At 40.8% G+C, this 13,656-nt stretch overlaps 2 protein-coding genes across 2 annotated transcripts; both read left to right on the top strand.

Annotated features, from left to right (window-relative positions):
- Positions 1 to 1,885: 1,885 nt before the first annotated feature.
- On the top strand, positions 1,886 to 2,425 carry LOC138895962 (uncharacterized). The gene has a single exon (XM_070180731.1). The coding sequence runs from the start codon at positions 1,886 to 1,888 to the stop codon at positions 2,423 to 2,425; it is 540 nt and encodes a 179-aa protein (XP_070036832.1).
- Positions 2,426 to 12,462: 10,037 nt separating this feature from the next.
- LOC138895961 (uncharacterized) lies at positions 12,463 to 12,900 on the top strand. Its single transcript, XM_070180730.1, has one exon. It carries the CDS (start codon positions 12,463 to 12,465, stop codon positions 12,898 to 12,900), a length of 438 nt encoding a protein of 145 aa, XP_070036831.1.
- The last annotated feature ends 756 nt before the right edge of the window (positions 12,901 to 13,656 follow it).

The following is a 13,656-nucleotide window of genomic DNA, read 5'->3' as shown; positions in this document are numbered from 1 at the left end:
TTCCAGGCTTCAGATATTTCGAAGACCGCTTTCAGGATCCGCTATGGCCACTATGAGTATTTGGTGATCTCTTTTAGGTTGACCAATGCCCCAGCAACCTTTATGTACTTGATGAACAACGTGTTCCAGTCATATCTTGATTCCTTTCTTATCGTGTTCATTGACGATATATTAGTGTATTCCCGCAGCCGGGAGGAACATAAGCAACACTTGAGGATCGTGCTTCAGACTTTAAGGGAGAAGAAGCTATATGTTAAATTCTCTAAGTGCGAGTTTTGGATTGATTCAATAGCATTCTTCGGCCACATGGTGTTCAGTGAGTGGATTAAGGTGGATCTAAAAGAAGATTGAGGCAGTTCAGAGTTGGCCCAGGACTTCTATTGCTACTGAGATCTGGAGTTTTCTAGTCTTAGCTTGGTATTATTGCCATTTTGTGGATGGTTTTTAATTCATTGCAGCTCCTTGGACTAGATTGACTCAGAAGGGTGCTCCATTCAGGTGGTCGGACGAGTGTGAGGAGAGCTTTCAGAAGCTCAAGACTGCCTTGACTACAACTCCAGTTTTAGTTTTACCTTCAGCATCGGGTTCTTATATAGTCTATTGTAATGCTTCATGGGTTGGCATTGGGTGTGTGTTGATGCAGATGGGCAGAGTGATTGCTTATGCTTCGCGTCAGTTGAAGCCCCATGAGAAGAACTACCAAGTATATGATTTGGAGTTGGCAGCCATTGTTCACGCACTCATGATTTGGAGGCACTATCTGTACGGTATGGCTTATGAGGTGTTCACGAATCACATGAGTCTACAACACTTATTCAAATAAAAGGATCTGAACTTGAGGCAACAGAGGTGGTTAGAGCTATTAATAGACTATGATATTACCATTCTTTATCATCCCAGTAAGGCCAATGTGTTGGCCGATGCTTTGAGTAGGAAGGCTGAGAGCATGGGTTGTCTTGCTTTCATTCCAGTTGGGGAGAGACCATTAGCTTTGGATGTTCAGGCTTTGGCAAACAGGTTCGTGAGGTTGGATGTTTTGGGGCATAGCCGAGTTCTTGCTTGCGTGGTTTCATGGTCTTCTTTGTTTGAGCGCATCAAGGCATGCCAGTATGATGATCCCCACTTGCTTGTCCTTAAGGACATAGTGCAGCACAGTGTCCTTAAGGACAAGCAAGTGGGGATGATGGGGTGTTGAGGCTTCAAGGCCGGATTTATGTGCCCAATGTTGATGGATTACGGGAGCTAATTTTTGAGGAGGTCCATAGGTCCGGTATTCCATTCATCCGGGTGCCGTGAGATGTAACATGACTTAAAACAACACTACTTATGGAGAAAAATGAAGAAAGATATTTTGGAGTATGTGGCTTGGTGTTTGAACTGTCAGCAGGTTAAGTACGAGCATCAGAGACCGGGTGGTCTGCTTCGGAGGCTTGATATTCTGGAGTAGAAGTGGGAGTGTATTACTATGGATTTTGTAGTTGGAATTCCACGTACCTTGAGGAGATTCGACGCTGTGTGGGTCATTGTGGATAGACTGGCCAAGTCTACATACTTCATCCCAATCATGACTACCTACTTTTCAAAGCAACTGGCTCGAATTTATCTTCGTGAGACTATTCGCCTTTATGGTGTGCCAGTGTCTATTATATCGGATTAAGGCATGCAGTTCATATCATATTTTTTGAGAGCCGTGCAACGTGAGTTGGGCACACAGGTTGAGCTGAGTATGACATTTGATCCATAGATGAACGGGCACCCCGAGCGCACTATTAAGATCTTGGAGGATATGTTACGTGCATGTGTTATTGATTTAGGGGGCTCATGGGATCTGTTTCTACACCTAGCAGAGTTCCCCTACAACAACAACTATTAATCGAGCATGAAAATGGATCCGTACGAGGCCTTATATGGGAGGCAATGTCATTTTCCAGTTGGTTGGTTTGAGCCTGGGGAGGCTAGGTTGTTAGGTACTGATTTGGTCTGTGATGCTTTGGAGAAGGTGAAGTTGATTCAGGATCGGCTTCTTACAATGCAGTCCAGGCAGAAGAGTTATGCTTATCGGAGGGCTCATGATGTGGCATTTATGGTGGGTGAGAGGGTTCTACTCAGAGTTTCACCCATGAATGGTGTGATGAGGTTCGGGAATAAGGGCAAGTTGAGCCCTCGATATATTAGTCCTTTAGAGATTCTTGATAGAGTGGGTGAGGTGGCCTTCAAACTTGCATTGCCACCCAACTTATCGGGAGTTCACCCCGTGTTTCATGTTTTCATGCTTCGAAAGTATAATGGTGATCTGTCTTATGTGTTAGATTTTAGCTCAGTACAATTGGACAAAGATTTGACCTATGTTGAGCAGCCAGTGGCTATTTTGGACAGGCAGGTCCGGAAGTTGAGATCGAAGAACATTTCATCGGTGAAGGTTTAATGGAGAGGTCAACCGATCGAGGAGGTGACTTGGGAGACCAAGCATGATATGCGGAGTTGTTATCCTCATCTTTTTGGCACTTAAAGTATGTCTCTATACTCATTCTAGGATGAATATTTGTTTAAGAGGGAGAGAATGTAATGACCTGACCGGTCATTTTGTATATTTGAGCCCCGTTTCCCTTTTTGAATTGATTTGGAACAATTGGTTCTTAGTTTGGAAGCTTAAGTTGGAAATGTAGACCAAAGTTTGACTTTTGTGAAAATCACCCCGTAAAGGTATTTTGATAGTTCCAATTGGTTCATATGGTAATTTTAGACTTAGGCATATGCCCTGAATTGGATTCGAAGGTTCCTAGGTTGAATTTACTCTATTTGCCGAAAGTTGGCAATTTGAAGGTTTAGAAATTTCCTAAGTTTGACCATAAGTTGACTTTATGGCTATCGGGTTTGAACTTTGGTTTTTCATTGGGAACTTGTCTCCAAAGTTTGGCGTCATTCCGAGTTGGTTTGATTGGAATCGGACGCTTAATTGTGATTTTAGCGATTCTTGAGTTTCATTGTGGATTTCATGCGTTTTGGTGTTTGACTCATGGTTCTGGATGTTATTTTTGTGTTTTCGAATGTGCGAGCAAGTTCGTATGATATTTTTAGACTTGTGTGGATGTTCGGTGTGGTACCCCAGAGGCTCGGGTGAGTTTCAAACACGTTTTGGGTTGGTTTGGACTTGATTCATAACAGTTAGTGTGATGGTTCTATGGTTATTGCAATTACGAGTACCAGTTCGCAATTGCGAAGTTGGCAGGGGGTCTCAAGCATCACAATTGTGAGGCCTTTATCGCAATTGCGAAGGTGGGTCTAGTCTTAGGCTGGTTGCTTTTGCGACCTGGGCAGACTTCGCAAGTGTGATGTCTGCGTCGCATTTGCGACATTCCCTTGGCTTGTCACGCAATGTCATTCCGATCCTTTGGTCGCATTTTTGACTTCTGCAGCTGAACAAAGAGTGGGATTTCGAACTTAGTCTCATTTTATAATATGTTGTATCCCAGACTCGGTAGGAGGCGATTTTAGGAGGATATTTTCATATAAAGATATTGGGTAAGTGATTTTGACTCAATTTTTATTATACAACATGAATATTATGAATTTTAACATCTAATACATGTGCATTGAAGAGGAAATTTGGGAAACTTTTACTATGATTTGGAAAATGAAAATTTGAGTTTTGAGAGACGAATTAGACTCAAATTTGAAAAGTAAACACATATATGGACTGGGGGGGTTATGGGTAGTCGAGATCTATCCTTCGACTCGTGTTTTGACCAGGTGGACCTGAGGTTGACTTTTATTGAATTTTGGAAAATTGTGTAAAGATCTTAAATTTATTAAACAAAATTGGTTTCTCTTGCATTGTTTGATATTATTAAGTTATTTTTGGCTAGATCTGAGCCGAGCGGAGGTAAATTTTAAGGGAGATGCATTTTTAGAGTATTGAATTGGCTTAATTGAGGTAAGTATCTTGCCTAAATTTGTGTAGGGAAATTACCCTTAGGATTTGGTCTAGTTGTATTATTTGTACTATGTGAAATGACATGTACATAAGGTGACGAGTGTGTACACAGGCGTATGTGTGTTAATTGACCGGATTAGACTTTAGGCTATTAATATGCCTTGATTTAGTGTTGTTTGTTATATGAAGCATGTTTATTGTTGTTCATTCCCCGCACCCTTATGTTATTGTTGAGATTCTTGTACATATTATTATTGAGTCGTGGGCTATACATTGTTGTTTCTTTGGTATTGTTGCTTGGGTGATGTTGTGGCATATGTGCACGTATGGTGCGGGTTGATTGGTGTGTTGTGAATGCGATGTGCATGTGACGACAAAAGGGTGGTGTTATTGATGCACATGCGCGAGATAAGGGGGGTTTATGCGTGTGTTGCAAGTTAGGGAAAATACTTCATTGTGATGCACACGCGGCGAGATAAGCGGGCCTATGCACGTAAAGCTATTTAGGGGAAATGTTTTAAATGTGAAGTGCACGCTGTGTGATAAGGGTGATTTGTGATTATGTTTACGTGGTCTTCCAGGGTGATCCTTGTTGTTATTCTTGTGTTGGCACGGGTTGATGATTTGAACATGTCATTGTTTTCCTTAACTGATTTCACTTTACATTTTACGAGTTTTGGTTGATTTGCCTTGCTATCACATATCTATCCTTTATTGTTATTTATTTGGTTATGTTTTTTCGTTGTTAGTTTTATATTGATATTCTGCACAGGTTATTTGGCTAGCGAGTGTCTCGACTTGAACCTCGTCACTACTTTACCGAGGTTAGTATTGATACTTACTGGGTACCGATTGTGGTGTACTCATACTAAGCTTCTGCACTTTTTTGTGCAGATCCAGGTACCTCGGATCGTGCTGGTCGCTAGATTTTTTAGCTGAGTTGTGGAGACTTCAAGGTATACTTGCTGCTCGCAGGCCTTAGAGTCACCTTCTGTTGTTTTTTTCTTACTACAGTTTATTATATTCCAAAACAATATTGTATTTTGAGATTTCTAGTATACTCTCAGTAGAGATTATGTCTCCATTCTACTAGTTTTAGGATGTATAACTGTTGATAATTTTTCGTCTATGTTATGTTATTCATCAACTTTATATTCAATAGATAAGTTATTTTATTCTGCTAATCTCGTCATGTGTTAGGCTTACCTAGTCTTAGAGACAAGGTGCCATCACGATCCTTAAGGTGGGATTTTGGGTCGTGACATGTTTATGTATATTCAAACAGATGTTATTCTTCGTATCAACTTTATAAATATGAATCTTATTGGCTCATGACTTGGACTGCCAATCCTTGGTGTAATTGTATGGATTTTCATCTTATTACTTATTGTTGTTAATGTTCTTTCATTTGAGTTTTATTAATTATTTTTTGGCTTACCTTGCATAATGAGGTTAGGTGCCATCACGACTATGTGGGAGTTTGGGTCCTGACTAGGGGTGGAAAACGGGTTGGTCGGGTCGGATATGAGGGGGTAAAAAATGAGTAATGCAAAAAATTGATAAAATATCCGACTCGACCCATATTTAATACGGAAAAAAATAGATTAACCGGCTGTTAAAATTGGTAACTATATTATCCATCCATGGCTTCACATTAGCCTCAAGCTCTAATTTGAATTTGCTGCCACTTGCAACCCACGAACATTACTGAAATAATATGAATTTGCTGCCACTTGATAAGGTAAGATTTATAGCAAGTTTAATAGTTTCAAAACTTGTGACTTTAATTTTTCTATGATTAAATTGTTAATAATATACAATGTTTACAAAACTTAGTACTATGATTAAATATAAAAAATATATAAAGTTCACTAAAATTCTTCATCTGCAATTCAAGTAGTAGGGGGTTGACCATTCTTTTCATCTGCACGTTCTCTCATCCATTCTTTTCATCTACACGTTCTCTCATCCATTGTCTTCATCTGCAAGTTCTCATCCATTATATGGGAGAAGTATAGTCAATGTTTCACATTGTAGTTCCTTTTTATTTACACCACTGCAATAAAGAAGAAAAAGATCAAATAGATGTGTAACGACCCAGCCGATCGTTTTGAGTACTTTAGTCATGTTTCCTTCTTTATTGCCATCTCTATGTTATATTGTGGTTATGTGACTTGCCGGGGTGGTTGGATTGGTTCTGGGGAAGTTCCGGAGTGAATTGGGACACTTAGTCCTAAAGTTGGAAGCTTAAGTTGAAAGAGTTGACATGAGTTTGAATTTTGTGTAGACGACTTCATAATAGAGTTTTGATGATTCCGATAACTCCATATGTTTATTTTGGACTTAGGAGTGTGTCCGGATATTGATTTAGAGGTCAGTAGGTCGTTTTGGCTTGAATTGGCAAAAGTTGGTAAGTTGAAGGTTTGGAAGGTTGAGAAGTTTGACCAAGAGTTGACATTATTGATTTCAGGTCCGTATTTCGGTATCTGGAGTTGGAATAGGTCCGTTGTGTTATTTATTACTTGTGTACAAATTTTGAGGTCAATCGGAGTTGGTTCGATGTGTTTCGACATTAGTTTTATAAGTTGAATGTTCATTGATTCGATAGGCTTGAAATGGGATGTGATTCATAGATTTGATGTTGTTTGACATGATTTTAGGCCTCGAGTAGGTCCGTTGTATGTTTTAGAACTTAATGGTATGTTTGGGTAGGATCCCGAGGGCCCCCAGCATGATTCGGATTGATTCAGGTCTATTTTGGGACTTAGGAGGAAGTGTTGTTACAACTCATATTCTAGTGTCATTGCACCTGCGGTGGCCTTGGCTACAGGTGCGGCTAGGATATCACAGTATGGTAGACTTTCATGGACTGGTTATCTTGGGCATGGACTGGTTATCGCCCTATCATGCTATTCTGGATTGTCACGCCAAGACTGTGACACTAGCTATGCCAGATTTGTCGCGGTTAGAGTGGAGGGGTACATTGGATTATATTCATAGTAGGGTTGTGTCCTTCCTTAAGGCCCAATGGATGGTTGAGAAGGGGTGTGATGCATATCTAGCCTTTGTGTGAGATGTCAGTGCTGATTCTCACATCGTTGAGTCAGTTCCATTAGTAAGAGACTTCCCAGATGTATTTCCTGCTGATCTTTCGGGCATGCCGCCTGATAGAGATATCGATTTTGGTATTGACTTGTTGCCGGGCACTCAACCCATTTATATTCCACCATATCGTATGGCACCAGCAGAGTTGAAGGAGTTAAAGGAGAAGTGCAAGAGTTGCTTGATAAGGGTTTCATCTGGCCTAGTGTGTCACCTTGGGGTGCTCCTGTTCTGTTTTTGAAAAAGAAGGATGGTTCCATGCAGATGTGTATTGATTATAGACAGCTGAACAAGGTTACAGTGAAGAACATGTACCCATTGCCGCAGATTGATGACTTATTTGACTAGCTGCATGGTGCTAGAGTGTTCTCAAAGATTGATTTGAGGTCAGGGTATCATCAACTGAAGATTCGAGATACGGATATTCCAAAAACTGCTTTCAGGATTCGGTATGGTCACTACGAGTTCCTTGTGATGTCATTTGGGCTGACCGATGCCCCAACAACATTTATGCACCTGATGAACAATGTATTCCAGCCATATCTTGATTCATTCGTCATTGTGTTTATTGACGACATCTTGGTGTACAATCGCAGTCGGGAAGATCATGAGCAACATCTGAGGATCGTGCTCCAGACCTTGAGAGAGAAGAAGTTGTTTGCAAAATTCTCAAAGTGTGAATTCTGGCTTGATTCAGTGGCGTTTTTGGGTCATGTGGTCTCATGTGACGGGATCAAGGTAGATCTGAAGAACATTAACATTGTTTAGAGTTGGCCCATACCGTTTTCAGCTACTGAGATTTGGAGTTTTCTTGGTTTGGCCGGATATTATCGCCGTTTTGTAAAGGGTTTCTCATCGATTGCTGCGCTTATGACCAGATTGACTTATAAGGGTACTCCTTTCAGATGGTCCGAGGAGTGTGAGGTGAGATTTCATAATCTCAAGACAGCCTTGACTACAACCCCAATATTGGTGTTGCCTACGGGTTCGAGGTCTTACACTGTGTATTGTGATGCGTCGCGTATTGGCCTTGGTGCGGTGTTGATGCAAGATGGTAGGGTGACTGCCTACGTGTCTCGGCAGCTAAAGGTTCCTGAGAAGAATTATCCGATCCATGACCTTGAATTGGAAGCTATTGTTCATGCCTTGAAGATTTAGAGGCACACTTGTACGGTGTTCCATTTGAGGTCTATACCGAACACTGGAGTCTACAACATCTCTTCAAATAGAAAGATCTTAACTTGCGGCAGCGGAGATGGTTAGACTTGCTTAAAAACTATGATATCACTATTCTATATCATCCCGGGAAGGCAAATATGGTGGCCGATGCCTTGAGTCGAAAGGCAGAGAGTTTAGGTAGTTTGGCATATCTATCGGTAGTAGAGACGCCACTAGCCCTGGATGTCCAGGACTTGGCTAATCAGTTTGTTAGATTGGATGTTTCGGAGCCCAGCCGAGTTCTTGCTTGCATGGTCTCTCAGTCTTCCTTATATGATCGCATCAGAGAGTGTCAGTATGATGACCCTCATTTGCTTGTCCTTGAGGACACGGTATAGCACGGCGATGCCAAGGAGGTTTCTATCGAAGATGACGGTGTGTTATGGATGCTGGGTCGGTTATGTGTGCCCAATGTAGATGGGTTAGGTGAGTTGATCCTTCAGGAGGCCCACAGTTCGTGGTACTCCATTCATCCGGGTGCTGCTAAGATGTATCAAGATTTCAGACATCACTATTGGTGGAGGAGAATGAAGAAAGATATAGTGGAGTATGTGGCTAAGTGCCTAAATTGTCAGCAGGTGAAGTATGAGCATCAGAGGCCAGGCGGTTTGCATCAGAGACTTGAGTTTCCCAGTGGAAATGAAATCGTGTTACCATTGACTTTGTTGTTGGGCTCCCACGAACTTTGAAGAAATTTGACGTTGTATGGGTGATTGTGGATAGGTTGAACAAGTTTTCTCATTTCATTCCGGTGGTGACTACCTATTCTTCAGAGCAGCTGGCTCAGATCTATATCTGCGAGATTGTTAGACTTCATGGCATGCCGGTATCCATTATCTCTGACCAGGACACGAAGTTTAATTTACACTTCAAGAGAGCCGTACAACGTGAGTTAGTCACACAGGTTGAGTTGAGTATGAAATTTCACCCATAGATGGACATGCAGTCCGATCGCGCCATTCATATATTAGAGGATATGCTTCGTACGTATGTTATGGATTCGGGGGGTTCTTGAGATCAGTTCATGGGATTTCGGGGGTTCTTTGGTATCAGTAAATGCACGAGTTAAAAAGGGGACAATCTTATAATCAGCTTTATCGCACGGTCTAGAATACCAAAGAAGGGTCACATTCCTAAATGCCCAAGTAGCCTCCTAATTATAGATGCGGTCGACAACACACCGATAAGAAGGACTCTAATAGACACGGCTCTGAGACATCCTACGACACTTTAAAACCTTAGGCTCTGATACGAAGCCTGTCACACCTCGACCTTGGGGAGCGCGACCGGTACTCGACAGAGACGTCCCAGTCGAGCAAGCCTACTTAGTGCCTATCATTCAACCATACCCATAAATAATTTGAGGATACATATAAGGAGTTAAACCAATCAAGAGGATAGTATGTTCAACATCAACCTTTATTTCTATAAGAGCTTTATTTTTCGATTACCAAAATATTACACGTTTATAGTCTAGAAGTGGAACATTCGACAGATACAACAACATTATTAGTTTGTGATCCCAAGTCAAAATACAACCCATAGTAATTCTACGGAGCCTCTAAGTGAACAAGAGTACAATATGGGAATGCCGGCGACAAGGCCCCGGCTATGCCTCATAACAGAATGTGTAAGATAAAAAGACATAAGGCCCCGAAGTAGAATATGGCTCACCAAATCAGCTGAGAAGAGGGTACACCTATCAAGAACCTGAGCCACCTACTGCGGAACCACCTGCATCCATTAAATATGCAGTGCCCCCAGCAAAAGGGAAGTTAGTACATATAGAATAGTACTAGTATATAAAGCTAAGTACCCTCACATAAAATGGAACAAGAAACATAAGTAGGGAAAATATGAAAGAGTAGTAAATGGGTACAAGTGTAATGTGCCATGCCATAATAGAAAACATAGTGTGAGCGAAACCTTCAAACATACCTTTTTCATTTAGTTTGGGAGATCATCAGCTACTGACACAAACCACCATGTTCGTGGCATGGAGTTCGATCATCGCTCGATCGGCTAAGCCGTCACACCACGATGTATATATGGATCGACATGGCAAGGTAAATCCAATATAATATTAAGAAGGACAACCCACCATGCTCGTGGCATGGAGTCCGATCACCGCTCGACCGACTAAGTCGTCACACCCCGATCCATGAGGGTTGACATAACAACACAATACCCCCCATGTGCACAGCATGTCATCCCATCACAGCTCGATCGGCTAAGTCGTCTCACCACGATGCCGCGTGGATCGACATGGGAACTCAGACTGATGCTAGCAATAAATTCATGCCAATTAAGGGGAATAATATCAACACAATATAACGGGGATTTACCCTTCTATCAACTCCTACACCGGCACGTGTAGTTTAGGGTTTAGTCTATACAACCTATATCTTCTCGGCTATGTAATTATACTCCCAAAAACAATATTATATAAAGAAAATACTCATCTCATTTCCCTTTTGAAAATCCTTTCATTTCTTTGGCACATTTGGCCACGCATGTAAATCTTTGTTCTTGGCACCATGCCCGTATTTTACATTCCATACCTTCGTTCATGGCACGACGGCCACATTTTATATTTTATACTTTCATTCCTATACTTTCAAGGATTTCTAAAAATACCAATATTTAGGACATTTGGAAATCATGGCTTCAAAAGCATGCATAAAAAGAGCCCTAAGCACATTGAATTTCTTCCAAAATGAGAGCATAGTGATTTGCAATTGAAACATGAGTTTAAATCATAGCATTTAATGAATCAATCATGCTTGAAATATTTTTAAAAAGAATTGCATGGCAATAGCAAATAGGGATTGTGTAGAGCTTCATGAGCATTTAGTAATTCAACCATTTTAAAGCACTTCAATCATGAAGATTTGTGGTATAAAAATCATTACTTAATTTTCATGTGCATATTACCATCAAATGAAATAGCTAAACATTTCCAAGGATGGGAGCATGGCATTGGCAATTAAGAAATATCTAGAAATCTCATGAACATTTGGAATTCAACCATCAAAAGCAATCCGGAATAATGGAAATAGGAACTAGGACAACCATGCTTGGAATTCATACGAGAATCATGAAATCCAATTGTATAGGAGTTTAGCCAACAGACCTCGATGGAGCTCTTTAGTGATACTAAAACCTCACACCAACTTCAATCTACATCAACATAATTCAAATGGACCAATATTAGTAAAATATTCCAGGTTTTAGGTTATTTTAGCATTTTATCAAACACCTAGAGTGCATAATATTCTACTACCTCTAGTAATGGTGTTTCTTCATCCAACAATCCATCCTTACCACCAACAAGAGATACTACAACATCTTTTGTCCACTAACTGCCTTCTTTAGCACAATTATAATCATCAATGAACTTACATCCACCAAATTTTACTAATTAACTCATTACAAAATCTCTACAACACCCAATAATCTAGGTTAAGCACTTATGGCTTCCAATCACCATCTCATAAGTGCTAGTACTTATTTTTTGGTCATATATTCACTAACAATCCATGCATGTAGGTTTAAGAGTGAAAGATTACCTCTTGTAGACCAATCTTGAAAGACAACTTTTGGGGTATTCTTGAGATTTTGAAGAAATCCTATGGAATCCAATACAAAACCTTGTTGTAACTAGTGATTGAGAAGTGAAATAATCATAAAAACACACTTAAAAACTCACCTTAAGTGTGTATTGGAAGCTTTGGCCGGATGGGTGATGGAGAGAAAAGACCTAGTCTTGAAATCCTTTTATTTTTCTCTCTCCCTACTCAGGTATTAATAGGTCCAGGTACAGTATTCTGTCCACTAGTATGCTAAAATTTCGACTTCCCTCCTGTGCTATAGCTGTGCTATGGGGAGATAGTTTACTGTATTTTCTTTAGTTTAATTCTTGGAAATTAACATCAAATTTTTTCCCATTAATACAATATTCAAAGATTAATAAAATAATTATCCCCAAGTATCCAAATAACTTTATCCACTCCAGTATTTTCTCATGTAGTTCGGGTCTAAATTAAATTGTATTCCTAAGCTCGAAATTGCTCGAATTAGCTATAGAAATTCACGGGGCCTTACAAACCAACCAAAGCAACCACATATATGTGAAAACTCTAACATAAACTCCACAGCAAACACTATACATGCCCGAACCTACTGAGAAGGACCTGCTCATAAGGAACATGGCCGAAGAGTTGAACACGTTATTTGGAAGGGTCCAGAGTGTCGAGGGATGGAAGGGTGTTGAAGGTTTGAATTATGAACATTTGTGTATCCAACCGAATATGGAGCTACCTGAAGGTTACAAAACCCCAAAGTTTGAAATATTTGATGGCACCGGTGATCCCAAGGTGCATTTGAGGACTTACCGCGATAAACTCATGGACATAGGCAAGAATGAGCAAATCCACATGAAGCTGTTAATGCGAAGTCTCACTCGGGATGCTTTATCTTGGTACATTATTCAAAACCCAAAGAAATGGCCTAATTGGATAAGTATGTCATCTGACTTTATGGACAGATTCAAGTTCAACACAAAGAATTCACCGGACGTTTTATATATCCAGAATCGCAAGAAGAAACCCATGGAGACCTTTCGTGAGTACGCCACCCGTTGGTGATCAGAAGCTGCTAAGGTAAGGCCGCCGTTGGAGGATGAACAAATGAATAAGTTCTTCGTCTGAGCTTAGGACCCATAATACTATGAAAGATTGATGGTCATAGAGAATCACAAGTTTTCCGACATCATCAAGCTAGGAGAAAGAATTGAACAGGGTATCAAGAGCGGCATGGTAACCAACTTCGAAGCTTTGCAGGCCACTAATAAAGCTTTGCAGTCTGGAGGTATTACTAAAAAAAAAAGAAGTGGGTGCCGTGATGGTATCCCAAGGGCCAAAATCTCACCTCACCTATGAAACACCCCCGCCAACATATCATCCCTCACCCCCAAAATACCATTAACCTGCTACCACCTACCATACCTACAATAACTAGCCAACCTACTATCACTCATCTCCACCTTCTCGACAGAGCTACCCGAAACACCGACCCAACTTCAGCTGCAGAGCTCCTAGATAATACACTCCTCTCGCCAAACCATTAGCCTAATTGTACTAGAGAATAAAGGCCGCCGGTTATGTCACTCCCATTCGTGCCGTCGCATTTGAAAATCCCTCTCAATGGGTCAAGCGCAACAAAACTTGCGCCTATCACTTAGGCATGAAGGGGCACACCATTGAAGAATGTCTCATGTTGAAAGACAAGATCTAGACATTGATTGATACTAAGGTAATACAGGCGAAGGAATCTGCACTGAATTTCCGCAACATCCCCCTTACCGACCATAGGGGTGAGGGAGTAAATATGATCGAGACTGA

This window comes from Nicotiana tomentosiformis, chromosome 7 (genome assembly GCF_000390325.3).
Source record: "Nicotiana tomentosiformis chromosome 7, ASM39032v3, whole genome shotgun sequence".
Taxonomy (NCBI): domain Eukaryota; kingdom Viridiplantae; phylum Streptophyta; class Magnoliopsida; order Solanales; family Solanaceae; genus Nicotiana; species Nicotiana tomentosiformis.
Note: the sequence above shows the minus strand (reverse complement) of the source record. Positions and strands in the feature narration are given on the sequence as shown.